The sequence below is a fragment of the Spermophilus citellus genome, assembly GCF_964194105.1.
Source record: "Spermophilus citellus genome assembly, chromosome: 3".
Taxonomy (NCBI): Eukaryota; Metazoa; Chordata; class Mammalia; order Rodentia; family Sciuridae; genus Spermophilus; species Spermophilus citellus.
The window spans coordinates 182,260,466-182,281,024 of NC_138184.1; the positions used below are offsets into that span (position 1 = coordinate 182,260,466).

The window sequence follows — 20,559 nt, forward strand, 5'->3', positions numbered from 1 at the left end:
TTCCCATTCCCCTCACAACCTCTTATATGTAATTTTGTTTAGCAATGAGTGTCTCCCTTCATTTCCATGCAATTTCCCTTTTCTCTCCCTTTCCCTCCCATCTCAAGTCTCTGTTTAATGTTACTCTTTTCTTCCTACTCTTCCTCCCTGCTCTGTTCATACTTGCTCTCATTATATCAAAGAAGACATTTGGTATCTGTTTTTTAGGGTTTGGCTAGTTTCACTAAGCATAATCTGCTCTAATGCCATCCATTTCCCTGAAAATTCTATGATTTTGTCATTTTTTATTGCTGCATAGTACTCCATTGTGTATAGATGCCACATTTTTTTTTATCCATTCATCTATTGAAGGGCATCTGGGTTGGTTCCACAGTCTAGCTATTGTGAATTGTGCTGCTATGAACATCGATGTGGCAGTGTCCCTGTAGCATGCTCTTTTAAGGTCTTCAGGGAATAGTCCGAGAAGGGCAATAGCAGGGTCAAATGGTGGTTCCATTCCCAGCTTTCCCAGGAATCTCCAAACTGCTTTCCAAATTGGCCGCACCAATTTGCAGTCCCACCAGCAATGTACAAGTGTACCCTTTTCTCCACATCCTCGCCAGCACTTGTTGTTGTTTGAATTCATAGTGGCTGCCAATCTTACTGGAGTGAGATGGTATCTTAGGGTGGTTTTGATTTGCATTTCTCTGACTGCTAGAGATGGAGAGCATTTTTTCATGTACTTGTTGATTGATTGTATATCCTCCTCTGAGAAGTGTCTGTTCAGGTCCTTGGCCCATTTGTTGATTGGGTTATTTGTTATCTTATTGTCTAGTTTTTTGAGTTCTTTGTATACTCTGGATATTAGGGCTCTATCTGAAGTGTGAGGCGTAAAAATTAGTTCCCAGGATGTAGGCTCCCTATTTACCTCTCTTATTGTTTCTTTTGCTGAAAAAAAAACTTTTAAGTTTAATTAAGTCCCATTTGTTGATTCTAGTTGTTAACTCTTGTGCTATGGGTGTCCTATTAAGGAATTTGGAGCCCGACCCCACAATCTGTAGATCGGAGCCAACTTTATCTTCTATCAGACGCAGAGTTTCTGATTTGATATCAAGCTCCTTGATCCATTTTGAGTTAACTTTTGTGCATGGCGAGAGAAAGGGATTCAGTTTCATTTTGTTGCATATGGATTTCCAGTTTTCCCAACACCATTTGTTGAAGATGCTATCCTTCCTCCATTGCATGCTTATAGCCCCTTTATCAAATATAAGATAGTTGTAACTTTGTGGGTTAGTCTCTGTGTCCTCTATTTTATACCATTGGTCCACCCGCCTGTTTTGGTACCAGTACCATGCTGTTTTTGTCACTATTGCTCTGTAATATAGTTTGAAATCTGGTATCGCTATACCGCCTGATTCACTCTTTCTGCTTAGAATTGCTTTTGCTATTCTGGGTCTTTTATTTTTCCATATGAATTTCATGATTGCTTTATCTATTTCTACAAGAAATGCCATTGGGATTTTGATTGGCATTGCATTAAATCTATAGAGAACTTTTGGTAATATCGCCATTTTGATGATGTTTGTTCTGCCTATCCATGAACAGGGTATATTTTCCCATCTTCTAAGATCTTCTTCTACTTCTCTCTTTAGGGTTCTGTAGTTTTCATTGTATAAATCTTTCACCCCTTTGTTAGGTTGATTCCCAAGTATCTTATTTTTTTTGAGGATACTGTGAATGGAGTGTTTTTCCTCATTTCCATTTCAGAAGTTTTGTTGCTGATATACAGAAATGCCTTTGATTTATGCGTGTTGATTTTATATCCTGCCACTTTGCTGAATTCATTTATTAGTTCTAGTAGTTTCTTTGTAGACCCTTTTGGGTCTTCTAGGTATATAATCATGTCATCTGCAAATAGTGATAATTTAAGTTCTTCTTTTCCAATTTTTATGCCTTTAATTTCTTTCGTCTGTCTAATTGCTCTGGCCAGTGTTTCGAGAACTATATTGAATAGAAGTGGAGATAGAGGGCATCCCTGTCTTGTTCCGGATTTTAGAGGGAATGCCTTCAACTTTTGTCCATTCAGAATGATGCTAGCCTGAGGCTTAGCATAGATAGCTTTTACAATGTCAAGGTAAGTTCCTGTTATCCCTAGTTTTTCTAATGTTTTGAACATAAAGGCATGCTGTACTTTGTCGAATGCTTTCTCTGCATCTATCGAGATGATCATATGGTTCTTATCTTTAAGTCTATTGATGTGGTGAATAACATTTATTGATTTCCGTATGTTGAACCATCCTTGCATCCCAGGGATGAATCCTACTTGATCATGGTGCACTATTTTTTTGATGTGTTTTTGTATTCGATTCGCCAGAATTTTATTGAGGATTTTTGCATCTAGGTTCATTAGAGATATTGGTCTGTAGTTTTCTTTCTTTGAGGTGTCTTTGTCTGGTTTCGGGATCAGGGTGATGTTGGCCTCATAGAATGAATTTGGAAGAGCTCCCTCTTTTTCTATTTCCTGAAATAACTTGAAAAGTATTGGTATTAATTCTTCTTTAAAGGTTTTGTAAAACTCCGCTGTATACCCATCCGGTCCTGGGCTTTTCTTGGTTGGTAGTCTTTTGATGGCTTCTTCAATTTCATCTATTGATATTGGTCTGTTCAGATTGTCTATATCCTCCTGACTCAGTCTGAGCAAATCATATGACTTAAGAAATTTATCGATGTCTTCACTATCCTCTATTTTATTGGAATATAGATTTTCAAAATAATTTCTAATTGTCTTCTGTATTTCTGTAGCATCTGTTGTGATATTGCCTTTTTCATCCCGTATGTTAGTAATTTGAGTTCTCTCTCTTCTTCTCTTCGTTAGCATGGCTAAAGGTCTGTCGATCTTATTTATTTTTTCGAAGAACCAACTTTTAGTTTTGTTAATTTTTTCAATAGTTTCTTTTGTTTCAATTTCATTAATTTCCGCTCTGATTTTAATTATTTCTTGCCTTCTGCTACATTTGCTGTTGTTTTGCTCTTCCTTTTCTAGGGCTTTGAGTTGGAGTGTGAGCTCATTTATTTGTTGGTTTCTTCTTTTTTTGAGGAATGACCACCAGGCGATGAACTTTCCTCTTAAAACTGCTTTCATTGTGTCCCATAGATTCCGATATGTTGTGTCTGTATTTTCGTTTATCTCTAAGAATTTTTTGATTTCCTCCTTTATGTCTTCTGTAACCCATTGATCATTCAGTAACATATTGTTCATTTTCCATGTGATGTAGGATTTTTCCTTCCTTCTTTTATCATTGATTTCCAGTTTCATTCCATTATGATCAGATAAAATGCATGGTATTATCCCCACCCCTTTATATTTACTGAGGTTTGCCCTATGGCATAATATATGGTCTATTTTTGAGAAGGATCCATGTGCTGCTGAGAAGAAAGTATATCCATTTGATGATGGTTGATATATTCTATATAAGTCAGTTAAGTCTAGGTTATTGATTGTGGTATTGAGTTCTATAGTTTCTTTATTTAACTTTTGTTTGGAGGATCTGTCCAATGGTGAGAGAGGTGTGTTGAAGTCTCCCATAATTATTGTGTTGTGGTCTATTTGATTCTTGAATTTGAGGAGAATTTGTTTTGTGAATGTCGCAGCACCATTGTTTGGTGTGTAAATATTGATAATTGTTATGTCTTGTTGGTGAATGGTTCCTTTTAACAGTATATAATGACCTTCTTTATCCCTTTTGATTAACTTAGTCTTGAAGTCGATTTTATTCGATATGAGGATGGCCACCCCTGCTTGCTTACGAGGACCATGTGCGTGGTATATTTTTTCCCATCCTTTCACCTTCAGCCTGTGTATGTCTTTTCCCATCAGATGTGTCTCCTGGAGGCAGCATATTGTTGGATTTGTTTTTTTAATCCATGATATCAGCCTATGTCGCTTTATTGGAGAGTTTAAGCCATTAACATTCAGAGTTACTATTGATATGTGGTTTGAACTTCCATCCATGTTTGATTGTTTATCCTTTTTTTAAAAAAAAAAAAATTTAGTTTGTCTCTCCATGATTGTCTTTCCCCTTGCCCTCTGTCTTTACTGCGGCACTTCCCACTGATGGTTTTGGTTATTGTTTTTCATTTCTTCCTCGTGTAGTGTTTTGCTCAAAATGCTTTGCAATGCTGGTTTTCTGGCTGCAAATTCTTTTAACTTTTGTTTATCATGAAAGATTTTTATTTCGTTGTCATACCTGAAGCTTAATTTTGCTGGATACAGAATTCTTGGTTGGCATCCATTGTCTTTCAGTGTTTGAAATACATTGTTCCATGACCTTCTTGCTTTCAGTGTCTGTGATGAAAAATCCGTGGTTAACCGTATTGGTTTACCCCTAAATGTAATCTGTCTCCTTTCTCTTGTAGCTTTTAATATTTTCTCTTTGTTCTGTATATTGGATATCTTCATAACAATGTGTCTTGGCGTTGGTCTACTGTGATTTTGTGTGCTCGGTGTCCTGTATGCATCTTCAATTTGTATATCTGTTTCCTTTTTTATTTCTGGAAAGTTTTCTGTAATTATTTCCTTCAGCAAGTTTCTCATTCCCTTGGTTTGAATCTCTGTACCTTCTTCTATCCCGATGACTCGTAAGTTCGGTTTCTTAATGTTATCCCATAATTCTTGGATGTTTTTCTCGTGATTTTTTACCAGCCTTTCTGAGTTGGCTAGACTCTTTTCAAGATGGTGTATTTTGTCTTCATTATCTGATGTTCTGGTTTCTACTTGCTCCACTCTGTTAGTGATACTCTCAATTGAGTTTTTAATTTGGTTTATCGTTTCCTTCATTTCTAGAATTATTGTTTGATTATTTTTTATAGTCTCTATCTCCTGATAAAGATGCTTAACTTCTTCTTTTATCTGTTTGTGAAATGCATTCTCAATGTGTTCTTTCGCTGCTTGAATTTGCTGTCTTGTATCCTCTTTAAGGTTCCATTCCATCTGTCTTAGGTGTTCCTTGAGTTCTTTATATGACCATTTTTCTGATGACTCTAGGTCCTCCTGAATATTTAGGCTGTCCTGCGTTGTTTGTACTCCTTTTCTTCCTTGTTTTTTGAAGCTGCTCATGTTGTTTCTTGTTCTGTTTGACTGCTGAGTTACTGTTTACTCCTATAAATTAGTTTGATGCTTGGGAGGAAAGGTATTTGAAGGGAAGGGAAGAAGTCTCTAAAGAGAATGAGAGTAGGCAGGTAGAATTCAAGAAAAAAGGGGGGATAAGAAAAATGAGAAGACTAAAGAAGAAAAAGAATAGGAACTAAAAAAGAAAAAGATTTAAAAATATAATAATAATAATTAAAAAAATTTAAGTTAAAATTAGTAGAAAAAAATTTAAAAAAATATTTTGTAAAAAAAAAAATTAATAAAACAACAAGAAAGAAAAAAATGAAAATGAAAGAAAAACCTAAATCAAAAAAAAAAAAAAAGGAGAAAAGAAAAAGAAAAAAAAAAAACCTAATAAATGCAGTCTTAGAGTTTGATTAACTTCTCTTCCAGTAGATGGTGCTGTGCCCACCAGGTCAAGTTTCTCCTCTCAATACACGGGAACCAATCACTGTGCAGCAGCTCTTCCCAGACTGGGCAAGTCTCCAATCCTGAGTGTCTAGGGCCTCCTCTTGTGTCTAGTCACTTCCCACTTTTTCTCTAGCCAGGCCCCTCCCACCACAATACTGGCTACACGCCAAGTCTGCTGCTCCCGGGAGCCCTGTTTTCATGAACGACTGGGCACACTCTTCCAGTTTGCCATTCCCTCAGACCCTAAGCTTGTAGAGTTTGGGGCTGAGAATCCTCAGCGGCTTTTACTTGCCCTCTGGTATCCACTTCCCGTAGGTGGTGCAAGAGGCCTCAGCAGTCAGCCCTGGTGGGAGCGGTATTTCCGCTTGCGAGACCCGCACCACCTCTGATTCCCTCGGGCTGGCTGAAGCACTCACAAGAGAGCTGGGAGGTGCCCTTACGGGAGAGCTGGGAGGTGCCCTTAGGGGAGAGCTGGGAGGGGCTCTTAGAGTTTTCCCGATGTGTGGAGAGGCAAGGCTATGGGATCACACACCTGTTTCAACGCAGTTATCTCCGCAGCAGTCTGATGACACGGTTTCCCTTTGCCGGGAGACTAATTCAACGGGTGGGTCCTTCTCTCCCAAGCCCCGTTTCAAACCTGTGGCCACTACTTATGAAGGCTCGGTAGGCATTTACCTTCGTATGATGAGAAGGGCTGACCAGTTGTTTCAGCGGGATGAATTAATGCCGAGTCATAGCTGTTTGTCTGCGGGAAGCAGGTGACCGGGAGTTTGAATTCAGCGGGTCAGAGCTCAGTGCGTGTTCTCGGATCACTTGGATTTTAAATTTTCGCTCATCTTATCAGCTGTTTCATATAATTCGGCAGTTCATTCGCGCGGTGAAGAGTCTGCTCTATGGTGCTCCACGGGAGGCAGCGCCAGCCTATTTATTTATTTTTAATGTTTTAAAATTTTGTTTATTCTAATTGGGCATATATGACAGGATAATGCATTTTGATTCATTGTACACATTGCAGCACAACGTTTCATTTCTCTAGTTGTACATGATGTAGCGTCGTACACTATGTGTACATTATGGGCAGTCATACAGGTACTTAGGGTAATGATGTCCATCACACTTCACCATCTTTCTGGCCCCCATGCTCCCTCTCCTCCTCTCCCTTTGCCTAATCACAGTTTCTCCATTTTTTCCCATGACATCCCCATTATGGATCGGCATCCACTTATCAGAGTGAACATTTGGCCTTTGGTTTTTTGGGATTGGGTTACTTTGCTTAGCAAGGTATTCTCCAACTCCATCCATTTATGTGCAAATGACATAATTTTATTCTCTGTTAATTCTAAGTAGTATTTCATTGTATATATGTACCACAGTTTCTCTATCCATTCATCTATTGAAGAGCATCTAGGTTGCTTCCAGGTTGATGTCTGCCCCCTAGACTCAAAAGGGGTCAATGGAATTAAGCTGCTGTAAGCATTGATATGGCTGTGTTACTTATAGTATGCTTATTTTAAGTCCTTTGGATATAGACCCCAGAGTGGGATAGCTGGGTCAAATGGTGATTCCATTCCAAGTTTTCTAAGGAGTCTCCATACTGCTTTCCAGATTGGTTGCACCAATTTGCAGTCCCACCAGCAATGTATGAGTGTGCCTTTTCCCCCACATCCTTGCCAACACTTATTGTTGTTTGTATTTTTGATAACTGCCATTCTGACTGGCATGAGATGAAATCTTAGATTAGTTTGGGGGGATTTTGTTTTTAAATGAGGCTTTGTTCATCTAAACTACTGAAATGATGCTGCTTTTTTGACTAAATTGACTGAAAAATTGCTGAATGAAAAAACCAGAAGAGTTATTGATTTTTCCCTACATTTCAACGCATGTTGAAATAGGCCACAAGAATCAAAGCAACACAGTGGGCCATGGGTGAGAACAAAACTGGAGTTGGTATGGCTTGCACCCCAGGGAGTCCTAAACAACACACTTACATGTGTAGTAAGGATTTCCTGGTGGAACCAGTTGAAGACACGCAGTATCCAAGGTGCAACTATAGGAAAGGGTAACTGAGACAAAGCAGAATTGTAGGTCTTTGAAAAATGAGATGAAAAATCTGTGAAGCTAGGATATTTTAAGGGTTATTCATGAAAGTGATAGTCATCCAGATGCTGATGGGATATAAAGTAGGGAAGATAATTATGGTGTTAGGTGAAAATGTAACGCAAGATAGCTCCCAGTGCCTAAAAGATCAGAATATTGTAGTCAAATAAATGAGGAAAGAGATATCAAAATTACATGATCCTTAAAGAAAAGGGATTTTATTTTTGTGTGATATAGGATAGAAAGAAATAATGGGAAGCAAAGAAGACATGACATCAAAAGTATTCAGTTTCTGTAGTGATAGTGATATCTTTTGGAGATCAGCCATTAAAGCACCAAGGTGGGGGAACTCCCAAAAAAGAGTTTGAGAATTTTGCTGACCATGAGAAATTTACTGACCCATAATAGCAGAAAAGTGGTGAAAATTCGTGGTTAAAAGGAAAGAGATGAAGGATCATTTGATTCAGATATAAAAATGAAGGATTAGGGAATACAGTTATGTATGTCAAATATTTTCGGCATCAGGTGTCACTTTAAATACTTTTTATTGTTACATTTTTATGGATGGAAAGATATATACATTATTAGTTCAAGCTGTCATAACAAAATATCAAAGATTGGGTGGCTTAATGAGCAAAAAATATTTCTCACAGTACTGGAAATTGAGAATACAAAATAAAGATCTGGCAAGGTTAGTGTCTGGTGAGCTCTCGTTCCTGGAGTTGCAGAAGGCCAACTTCTCACTGTGTCTTTACATGGGGGGTGGGGGGGAGAGAGAGAGAGAGAGAGAGAGAGAGAGAGAGAGAGAGAGAGAGAGAGAGAGAGAATTTCTGCTGCCTCTTAAAAGGACCAGGGACCAGGCCAGGGCCCATCCTCTTGACCGCATCTAACTATAATTATTCTCAACAGGTTCCATGTCCAAATGACATCAAAGATATTAATTAAACGGGATCAAGACACAGTCATTTCATTAAAAAAATGTTATTACTTCTTGTTATGACCTCAAAGGGAGCTGTTCTCATAGTACATTTTCTATTTGAACAGAACTCAGTCACAGGAGCAAAATATCGGTCAAAGAAGGATCACATGATGTGTAAACTTATGTGTTTGTCTATTGCTTACTCTTCTACCATTGGTGGATTGACAACAACTACTGGTACCTCCACAAACTTGATCTTCACTGAGCATTTCAACACGTAAGTAAAATTGTTAAATTGGTAATTTAACAGATAGACAACACACAAACTATACAACCTATTCTCACCTGGTTCAGAGAATCCATGGACAGAGATGCTAAGCTGAATTAACTTGCCTTTTTTTTCCTATTAGGACAGTCATAGGTCTAGAAATCTCCCTCTGGATTGACAGTTAAATATGCAGGATCTGGTGAATTAAATTATGCCTGCAGATTCCTCAGGTCAGCTGAGAAGAAATAACTCTTGGCTGACCACTCTGGTGGGTACATTTTTTCATGGCAAATAATTCTGCAAATGGTAATTAGCAAAAGTGAAAAAGAATCATTTGCATGGGACAATTTATGTAGGCTCTTGGGACTGAACTTAAGTGATGAATGGTGAACAGAGGTAATGATTACAAAAGGCCTGGCTTTTGAAATAAAATATTTAAAAGATTGGGCAGTAAGACAATAGTTTGGAAGCCCATGCTTTATAAAGGAGCCCAAATTGATAATACAGCCAAGGTTTATTTTAAGTACTAAGAGGACATACAATTGTCAAAGTTCTAAGAAGGTTAACAGCACTGAGGAAGTCCAGAAACAGGATTTAGTCTTTTGACAGAAAAAGATTGAAGATTCAGAACCAAGAAAGCTATACTCTAGGAAACAGAGCCAACAGATTCTACAAACTCTCTGAAATTATTTGCAATATGTTGTGCATACATATTTTCTCCAAAAAGGCAAGACTCAAAGAATGCCAATCTGCATTCTATGAAAGATTATATACAAAGAACAGAGGTAAAGAAGTTTAGATTCAGTATTGTCCATATCTCCATGTATACTAATTGTTTTATGACCATTCAACCACATTAGGAAGGAGTCTTTGAAAAGCATTTGGTTTATAAGTGGAAAACATGAAATTCACAGTATCAGAGAAGACATATTTAATATATACCCTAGACAGGAGGTGGACCTTATCCCTTTCTGAGTGCTAAACTGATATCCTTGATCATGAATTCCCCAAGTAAAGAGATTTAACATCTTGACCCTCTCTGCAAAGTCCATTTTCTAACATTTAGACCAAATTCTAATTGTTTTATCCTTGTTGGAGTTAGAGAACTGCTGATTTAGACTATTTCTGCACAATGAATCAACCAACTTTTTTCTGTCATCTGATTTTTCTCTTAACTCTTTGAATGCATTAATCCATTTGTAGTAAAAGATTAAGAGCATTGCAGTATTTTGAGCAAAATGCTTTGCTAACTATTTTTCCTAATTGTCTGTTGTAATTCGCCTAATCATAGAAAATTGAGAAAAATTTCCTTTAAATTTAGAAAGTATTTAAAATATATTGTGAAATTTAGTGCTTTTTCTTCAAAATGTTGTATTTACCTTAGGAATTATGTGACAATAATAACTAGGAAAAAGCTCAAAGAATTAGGAGAAAAATCAAAGTATCCCCTTTTGGTAGAAAATACCAGTATAAATGGGAAGTGAGAATAACCATATGTGAAAAATGCAATTGATATGATTAAACAAACTTGGTATTTAATGAACGTTTTCTTAAATGCTGACCTTACACAATACAACAAAATCCCAAAGTTACAATGGGACAGTGTGTACTCAATTTTGTTGGAAATGCTATAGAAACTTAAAACTATCCTCAAAATTATATTATTTGTTCAGGTTTTTGGAGCTGGAGAAAAATTGCCTTTATTTACAAATGCACTCTGATAATGTCACCTTTTCCTTTTGACACTGCTTGCCATCTTTTCGAGCAAAACCAATTATCATTTTGTACATATGTGCAAAATATACATTTTTTTATGAAAGAGATGTATAAGGGTGATTAAAATCTTAGGCTCTGGGTTTAAAATGACTGGGTTCAAATCCCAGCTCTTCCACTTACCAGCTAGGTAACTTTGGACAAATTATGTAAACTCTCTGAATTCACTATCTTTTCAGAAATAGCAGGAAAACAGTTTGATATCTCTCTCTCTCTCTCTCTCTCTCTCTCTCTCTCTCTCTCTCTCTCTCTCTCTCTCTCTCCCCACCCCACCACCACCACCCCTGCATTGAGTTTTATTCAAAATCAATAGCACTTCAAGCAGTGCTGGCACAGAGTGTATACATGTGCTCAACAAATGTTGGTTATTATTATTACTAGTGTTGAGAACATTGAAATTCAGCTTAGCAGTTTGAGGACCAAACCAAGGTCAGTCAGACTTCCAAAACTGCCTCCTTAAAAAGTTATTTTTCCCCTAAGATACCTAAAGATGTGTCATAAAAGAAGACTGCAGTTATGTACAATATCTTTGATCACTAGAAAAAAAATCTTTCCACACAGTTTGTAACAATCTTAAGACGGTTTGTACTAATTTTAAGTGATGAACATTCATAAAGAAAATGAGAGCAAATAATTCATAAAATCAAAGTACCAAACACCTGAAACAGGTTTTTTGTTTTTTTGTTTGTTTGTTTGTTTGTTTGTTTGTTTGGTAAAGGGTGAATAGTCTGTGTATGTTTTACACAGTTTGGTGTAGCAGTATTCAGATTGATTGGTATTCCAGGAGTCTGGAGACAGGAAACCAATTAGAAGTCTGTTACCAAAGTACTGACAAATGATGAAAGGCTAGTTGTGAAGTGACAGGAAGATTTAGATTCAAGACACTGCATAATCACAAGGTCATTAGTCATTAAGTGTGAGTCCTTTAGAGGAAGGGAGGGCTAGACGTTTGTTTATATGACTGCCAGATAGAGAACTTCTAGAGAAGTCACATAAACTTCTGGAGAAAAACGGGGAGAGTCAGTCTCACGGGAGAAATTAGTAAATTTAATCTGGACACACTGACGTGGCATATCCACAAGGAGATTTTTAGCAGACACTTGTAAACACATTACTTGAGTTAGTTATAAATTGGGGGTATGGTAGTCAGCTTTTTCACCAATGTAATTTAAGTATCTGATGAGAACAACTTAGAGGAAGAAAAGTTTATTTTATGGTCATGGTTTCAAAAGTTCAGTTCATGGTCAACCAACATTATTCTGGGCCTGAGATGAGGCAGAACATCATGGCAGAAAGGTGTGGTGAAGGAAAGATGCTCAGCTCAAGGCAGCTAGCAAGCAGAGAGAGCAAGTTAGGCACCAGGGACAAAACAGAAACCTCGAAGGCATGCCCCCAGTGACCTACTTCCTTTAGCCATAACTTAGCTGTTTATAGTTGGCACAGAGTAAAGTGTTCCTCTCAATTATTAATCCAGCAAATGGATTAATCCATCAGTTAGGTAGGTAACAGCTTTCATAATCTGATCATCTCACCTCTGAACAAGAGAAAGCAGAAATTTTAAATCCTATATAGACACCTTCACTGCTTGTCTCACACACAAATTTGGGGGGGGCATATCATATTCAAAACATAACATTCCACCCCTGATCTCAAAAACTCATATCCATCTCATGATGAAAAATGCACTTATTCCATCTCCAAGAATCCTTGTAGTCTTAACAGTTCCCACATTGTCCAAAAGCTCAAGTCCAAAGTTTCATCTGAGACTCCAGGTAAACTCTTCATTGTAAGCCTCTGTCAAAATAAAAAGTTACATAAAAATAAAACAAGTTACATACATCCAAAACCAAAATGGCACAGAATAAACACATCCATTCCAAAAGGGAGAAATAGGGGCATAGAAATCAAAACTAGAACCCAGATGGTCAAACAAGTCTTATAGCTCCAGTATGTGTGTGTGGCACGTGGCCTTTGCAATTTCCAAAGGAATTGGACAGCCTTGACCTTAAGGCCTTGTAGCTTATAGCCAACATAGCCTCTCTCTTAGACTGGTTCTGTCTGTAGCCAGCTGCTTTCCTCAGCAGACATACCATGTTACCAGCATTTCTTAATCCAGGGTGTCTCCACTGCAGCTTTGGCTTCCTTCTTACAGCTTCATGAATCACCCTCTGGGCAGCCTGTGGGGATTTCAACCTTGCTACATTTTGCCTGGCTTCCCAGGCCTTCCCTTGAAATCTTATCTATAAAAACAAACATGACATTCTTAAAATGGTCACATGGGGGTGGGTGAGTTAAAAGACTCCAGTCAGACTCTTAGGAAAAAACATTGATAAGAAAGAAGGTGAGAAAAGTTAAACAGGTAGGAGGAAACTTAGGAGCATGCGGTGATTTGAAAGCAGAAAGGGAAGATCATTTTCAAAATGGAGAAAGAATTGGGGCTATTATGGGGATAGAGGAAAGTCATGGAGGTTGATGGCTAAGAAAAAACTTCCAGTTCTCTCTGTTGTCCTCTGCAGTGTGAGCAGGTTCAGTGGAATAAAAGGCAATGGGTGTGCAATTCAGATGAGCTGAAGAAGAAGTATGTAGTGGAGAGGAGAAGCCAACAAGTTAAGTGACTCTTTCAAGTGTGACAAAGAACAGAACATGCAGAGTATGGCCAAAGGCAAAGTGTTCTTTTTTTTTTTTTTTTAAAGAGAGAGTGAGAGAGGAGAGAGAGAGAATTTTTAATATTTATTTTTTAGTTCTCGGCGGACACAACATCTTTGTTGGTATGTGGTGGTGAGGATCGAACCCGGGCCGCACGCACGCCAGGTGAGCGCGCTACCGCTTGAGCCACATCCCCAGCCCAGGCAAAGTGTTCTTTTAGAACAAGGGTGGGAGGTCAGTTTGGGTTTACATTAGGGGAAGGAAACTAAAAATAGATACATAAAGTTTTGAAGGAAAAAGCAAAAAAAAAAAAAAAAAGAAGAAGAAGAAGAAAGCATATTTGTCAGAATACAGAGTCAGGTGGGAACAGGTGGGAATTGAATAGACTTAAAAACAAAGATGGAAATATTAGTCTTGGGAAAAAAGGTTATTTTCTCCTTGGTGATAACAGGAAGAATGAGGAGAACAAGAGAAAGCAGAAATTTTAAATCCTATATAGACACCCTCACTCTATACATGAGGATGCTGAGGCTTATATTTTAAGTGATGGTTACAAGTCTTCCAAGGGCCTGGGAGGTAGAAACACACAAAATGCCTCTTTTATTCCTTTTTTTAAAGTTGACACAAAATTTGCATATTTATGGAGTACCATGTAATGTTTGATACCCGTATACACTTATGTAACATTCAAATTAGGATAAGCAACTATATGTCCTCAAATGTCTATCACTTATTTGTGGGGAAAACCTTAAAATTCATTTTCCTGGCTTTTTTTTAAGTACACAGAACATTTTCATTATTTAAAGTCATTCTTAATCTTATAATCTAATATCTGTGGCACCTAAATCCTGAAAATCCTAAGCTTCCCTGTAATTAGTTCACTATTCACCTTGTCAAATCCTTAGAAATATTCTTTATCCTACTCACTCCTGTTGTAATCTTATAGGTTTTTATTGGATCTTTCATTAGGAAAATCCTACTTGGTCAATGATCTACCCTGATCTGTTCCTTTCCTAACACTGTTATTAATAAATGCCAGGATGTAATTAGCCCATTTCTTCCTGCTCTGATTCTTGAAAGACCAGCCGATTATGTCAACATATCTCTTTCATTGTGTGGTTATCATACCATTTGAAACTTTGTGCAATTACTCTTCAGCCACTAGTCCTCTCTCCTCTTATCAAAATATATATTATATCATATATTATATTATTATATCATATATTATATTATTATATCATAATATAGATTAAATATAGTTTACATCTCTATAAACTTGTCTCATGAGCACCACCATTTTCCTTGATAATGACAACCTTATAAAGGCTGAATGCATCATTGTCTTCTCCTGTTAGCACACAAAGGGTACAGCAGGTGATCAATAAATACTGGTTGAGATGAACTCTATCAAGACATACAGGGAATACACAAAGTACTGATTGTACTTGGAAATTATCTAAGCATTTGAATAACACTTTTCTATCAAAATAAACTTAGGAAGAACAATATATTATTATGGACAATAACTACTTTCATGGTACAGAAGTTCCAATGCACCAGTATTATCCAACAAGTACAACTTCTATAATTGAATACACACAAGAAGAGATCTATTGGATAAAGAATGGAAGAATATAGCAAGTAATATTTATAGCTTCAGGTTATCAAAGTATGTTATTCAGTTTATAGTTGTCATTTGTGAAATCATGGGTATAGAAAGCAGCTTAGAAGAAAGTTGTGTTACCAACTATTAGCACAGTCACGATTACTATGTGTTAAATAACAATAATCCCCCTTTATCCACAAGGGGTATGTTCCAAGACTCTCAGTGGATGCACCAAACTGCAGATAGTACTAAACCATACAGATAATGATTTTTCCTATTAAAAAATGCTTATGATAAAGTTAAATTATAAATTTAGCACAATTGGAGATTGACAACATGAACAAATAACAAAAAAGGCCATTGTAACAGTACTATCACTACTATAATAAAAATTGGAGGAATATAATTTCTGTCCTGAAAGAGTAAAAAAAAAATTAATTAATTTAATAATTAATTTTTTTTTTTTTGGTTCATGATTGACCATGGATAACTGAAATTGTGGAAAGCAGAGCCACAGGTATATGGAGGATTATACCATAGGTTCATAATTTAGGAGTCCTAATGGAAACCCATTTATGCTTGTCCTAATTCAAAGCCCATCTGCCCACCCTGTACTCTTTACTAAATAAAGGGAGGAGGTAAACCAATTACCTAACAATAGCCATCTTCAAAGGTTACCAGGATTTTCCCTTCATAAGCTTAAATTTTTCAGAAATAATTTCTCTGTAAAATATTGTAGAAGACATTTGAACATTATAGAATTTGTATTTAAACTTTGGCTCAGATTTTAAGCCTGCTGTATATTAGCTGTACCTTGTGAAGGTCAGTTTCCTCCTGTGTAAAATGAGGGCAATACTAAAACTTCTTATTGTAAGTATTTAAAGACATAGTGCACATGTGACTGTAATAGAGAGCCTGGCACACAGGACAACTTGTCAGCAATGGTAGCTAGTATTATTGCTGCTTCTCCTACTTCTGTTATCCCTGTTAGAAATCGAAGCCTGGCTTCTGAATAATGAGCAGTTAATATTTAAAAAAAACCCTCTGGAAGCAGACAAATCCAAAACTAAAAAGTGGCTTTGTCTCAGAAATAATCAAAACAGTCATTAATCAATGGAACTATAATCAATGTAGACACTAGCTTATTATGGGGCTTAATGGCCAAAATCTGTTACAAGGTTGTAAATTTCCATGACTACATCCATACTTTCAAAGCCATTTCTTTGTGTTTCATTGGTATTTCTGGGTATTTCATTGATCATAAGAACTGCAATGACAATGTTATATTCCTAGGTATCAAAATTTAAGCACACATATGCTTTAGGTCAAAGCATGCCTCTGTGTTATGGTGCAGTCATTTCTAAAGTTTGTTTTTAAATTTCCTTAGAAACTTAAAGTTGAATTCTGTCTATGGGTACTCCATAATATATATGGAAATTTCGATCTTGATGGGATTCGAGAACACAGTGCTTTAATGAAAAGAGGTGGTTGTGTTTTAAAATAAAACTCCCTCATGGGTTGAAAAATACAGCTTAACTACATGATCTGTGACCTTGAGCACTTCACTTAACCCCTTGGGACTTGATTTCTTCCTGTGTAAAATGGAAACATAAAGCCCTGATCACAGGATTTTCATCAGAATTAAATGTGCTTAGCTCATCTGCTCATTCCTAAACCTCTGCCTTTCCTTGACAACTCAGCATGCATCAAAGCTCACTGTATCACACCCATTTCCATGTCTTTATAATACCACCTACACACTGATGATTGCTAATTTCATATCTCTATCCCTGCCTTTTCCTCTGAATTCTAGACTCACTTATCTAGCTGCATATCCAAAATGGTCACTCAGTAAACTAAAGCCATCTCAAGTTAACATTCCCAGAGGAAATTTTGAGCAGCCGTCACTCCCTTTCCTAGTCCTCTGCCCACCTGTCTTGACCCAGATTTCACCATTTCAATATGTGACCTTTTTCCTCCATTTCTCAAATTTTATTCCAAATGTATCTAAAAACTATTGCCTTCTCTTCATCTTCACCGCCAAACTTCTTAAGCTAACACATAAAACTTGTACATCTTTCATCTTTATGGGGTACCAGGTACTATTTCAAAATACATTGGATAATATTCAAGTAATGGCTTTAAGCATCTATATCTCTTCAAACAACCATCATTTCTTCATAGTGAACATTCAAAATCCTATCTTTTAGCTTTTTTGAAACATTTAGTGCATTATTATCTATAGTGATCCTACTGTGCAATGGAACACGAGATTGTATTTCTCCTACCCAACCGTAGCTTGGTACTCATTGATTAACTTTTTCCATCCTGCCTTGCAGACAATTGTCCCCAGCCTCTGATTATGATCGTTTTACTCTCAACATCAATGACATGAACTTTATTTAGATTCCACCTGAATGACATCATGTGGCATTTGTCTATCCCTAGCTTAATTTACGCAACACACATCTTCCAGGTCCATTCATGTTAACAAAAATTACATGACTTCATATTTTATACAATTGAATAACATTCCATTTTGTGTATGTGTACTACTTTTTTTGACCCATTCATCAGTTGATAGACCATTAGGTTGTATCTGTTTCTTGGTTATTGTGAATACTGTTGGAATAAGCATAGGAGAGGAGATATCTCCTCAACATAGTCATTTCATTTCATTTCATTTGGAAATATATATATATATATATATATATATATATATATATATATATATATATATATATATACACACTCACACACACAGACAGGAGTGGGATTTCTGGATCCTATGGAAGTATTTTTTTCTTAATTTTTAGAAGCATCCAGTGCTTTCCATAATGGCTGTACATATAATTTACAAGGTAACAATGTGCAATGGTTTCCTTTTATCCACATTCTTGCCAATCCTTCTTTTTCCTTTCTCCTTCTTACAATTTATATCTCATCTTGAGTTTTACCTTCTCTGATCATACTATATAAATTCTCTTCTTTCTTCTGATAGCTTTTTATTACATTATTCTGTTTAATTTTCTTTTTCAGAATTTGCTTCTCTGTTTATTTTCTGCATACATTATTTTAGTATAAGGTTCTTGAGAATCTGGACCACATCCCTCTCATTTACTGTTGGATCCTCAATAGTTAGAAGAGTACCTATCATGAATATTCCTGGATCAAACATGAGTAGACACCCAAATCAGTGTTGGGTAAATGAAAATAACTTTATCAGAATTGACTTTCTTATGATAGAAAAGATCAATGTTGCTTTAGGCACACATTTGCAGTCACTTCACTTGTAGAATATAAGAAAACATGGGAAAAGGCCATCAGAGCAAAGAGAATGCAATTCAGAATATTCATTCCAAGTATGTGTTAAGACTATGATCAAAAGGTCACAATTCTGCGTGGCTGTTTATATATTTCCTTACTTCTCAAGGAAAAAAAAGTTTATCTCTTTCAAGCTTTCTTATTCTTAAACTATCCATTCAGGCAAAATTTCTGAAGAGCCCATATTTGCTAAACATATTTGCACGGTTCTGTCCAGCAGGTGGGAGAGCAGTACAGGTATGATGTATAGAGAGTGAAAAATGAGGCCTTGTTCTGAACCAAAACAATGTAGTATTTCCAAGTATCTCTAGGCTGAACAGAATCACAAAGGTCATCTTGTAAATCCAAGTCTAATAAAATTGATGGAAAATCAGTTTAAGCCTTTTCCCCATATTTTGTTTTCCAACTAAAGAAAAATTTTTTTCAAAAATGAGCAATTTTCAAGAGCCTTCTGAACATAATAAAGCATTCATCTAATTCTATGTATTTTCTAACATTTCTTTTTATCATTTATCATTTTCTAGTTTCAAAAAAAAATAAACTAATCCTTGGATCACTACAACATAGATAAAAAATTATCCTCAAGTTGATAAAGATAACTCAAGGGCCCCAGAAAGATTAGTAACTTTTTATAAGCTCAACAAAAATTGCAGAAAACTTTAGAAATCTTTAATTTTGAATACCTACTATGAGTTTTTAAGTTGTTCATCACTTAGAAACCCTCATAAAGTATAAGGAACTTTCTAAAGTACATAGATTTGCTACATAAATGTAATATGAAACACTGCATTTATTTATATGGTCTTTGTAAGTAATAAAATGAAAGGTGTAATTTAAATAGAACTAAACTGAAAATATATATTTATATAAAGTTTTCTGTACTTAGTGATTTCAAAAATATTAAAGCATGTTAGTGATATTTTCATTACTTATGTATATTTTCCATATTGTTCAGATTTCCAACTCTGTGTTGTTGCTTTAAAAAATGTTAAAGAGACAATTTCTTAAATTTCCTGTTGTTTTTCTGTATTTGTAAAGTAGATAACTAGATGAGAATTTATTGGTATTTAGACCACATTTTTAAATAATGAATGTGAGGTCAGCAAAGAAACTGTTGTTTTGCTATTATGTGAGTTAAAAAGTTGATAGCAACTAGAAGAAATAAAGAAGATGTTGATGCTTTCCCAAGAACATTTTTACTGTTCTCATCTGGCCCAGATTTATTTCATTTGACTGAGCCCCAAAGCATCATCTGGATCTAGGAAGAAGGGGCTACTGAGGCTCTAGGATGACTGTGGTTTGGGACAGAAGAATCAGGGAAAAGCAAACAGCCATGAGAGGCAGTACAGGATAGATCAGAGCCCCCGCCTAAGAATAAAGGAAACCCTCTTCCAAAGTGAAATGGTAACAGATACTTCTGTTAATTTTCACCAGTTCCCAAGTCTGATAATTTGTCTTTATTTACTTCTATTCTGATTTGAGAAAACACACTCTCCCCGTGCACACCCATTTCTTATGCATTTAATGAATGTCAGTACAGTGCTACAGATTGAACAAAGGGAAAAGAGATCAAAACATACCCACTCTTGCTTTTCTGGGATGCAGCAATAATTACAAATTTGCGGAATCAAGAAAGGAGACAAGGAATATAACTAACTACTCTGCTTAATGGTAAATACATGGCAGAACTTCCTTCTTGTCCAGCAGCACAAGAAATGTGGACCACTGCTTCCCAGTGACTATCGGAAGGGATTTCACTCATGCATTTTCTGAATGCTTCTCTGTATTTCCATACAGACGCTATCCTGATTGTGATTGCCTCAACTTTGGATCATGGTTTTTGTTTTCCTTCCCAATTGCTATTATTCTTCTACTCTTATCCTGGATCTGGCTTCAGTGGCTTTTCCTAGGATTCAAGTAAGTCAACTTTTTTTTTTAACTTTTTTTTTTACTTGTAGGTGGACACAATATCTTTGCTTTATTTATTTGTTTTATGTGGTGCTGAAGATTGAACTCAGTGACTCACACATGCGAGACAAACACTCAACCACTAAGCTACAACCCCAGCCCCATAAGTCAATTTTTTATGTTAATAAAATAAATAAAGGTGTCCAGGTTCTGAGTTGTCTGGTGCTTTTCCATCTTTTTATTACCCACAAAACTGATATGCATGAATAAAATTTAAAGGTAAGCTAGAATCTCATTTAAGAAATGTTGGCTGTGGAAGAGTCTATAAGGCAAATCCATCCAGGTGTTCTTTGAGTCCTAATTCACTACAATATGTATAAGACAGAAGGGTCTAAGGAAAGCATTATGAAGAGGACTCAATCCAACTTGTCAAAGTGGAGTTTTTAGAAGTTTTGGCCTTCTACTTGACTCAATGTCAT

The 20,559-nt window shown here is 36.3% G+C and overlaps 1 protein-coding gene across 1 annotated transcript in view; it reads left to right on the forward strand.

Annotated features, from left to right (window-relative positions):
- Window positions 1-20,559, forward strand: part of SLC13A1 (solute carrier family 13 member 1) — a gene marked incomplete at both ends in the record, with an annotated part of 93,382 nt that overhangs the window by 56,008 nt on the left and 16,815 nt on the right. Inside the window, 2 exons of the mRNA XM_081287212.1 lie at window positions 8,681-8,832; window positions 19,970-20,089. Coding sequence (XP_081143338.1) covers window positions 8,681-8,832; window positions 19,970-20,089 — 272 coding nt within the window. The remainder of the gene's footprint in view (window positions 1-8,680; window positions 8,833-19,969; window positions 20,090-20,559) is intronic.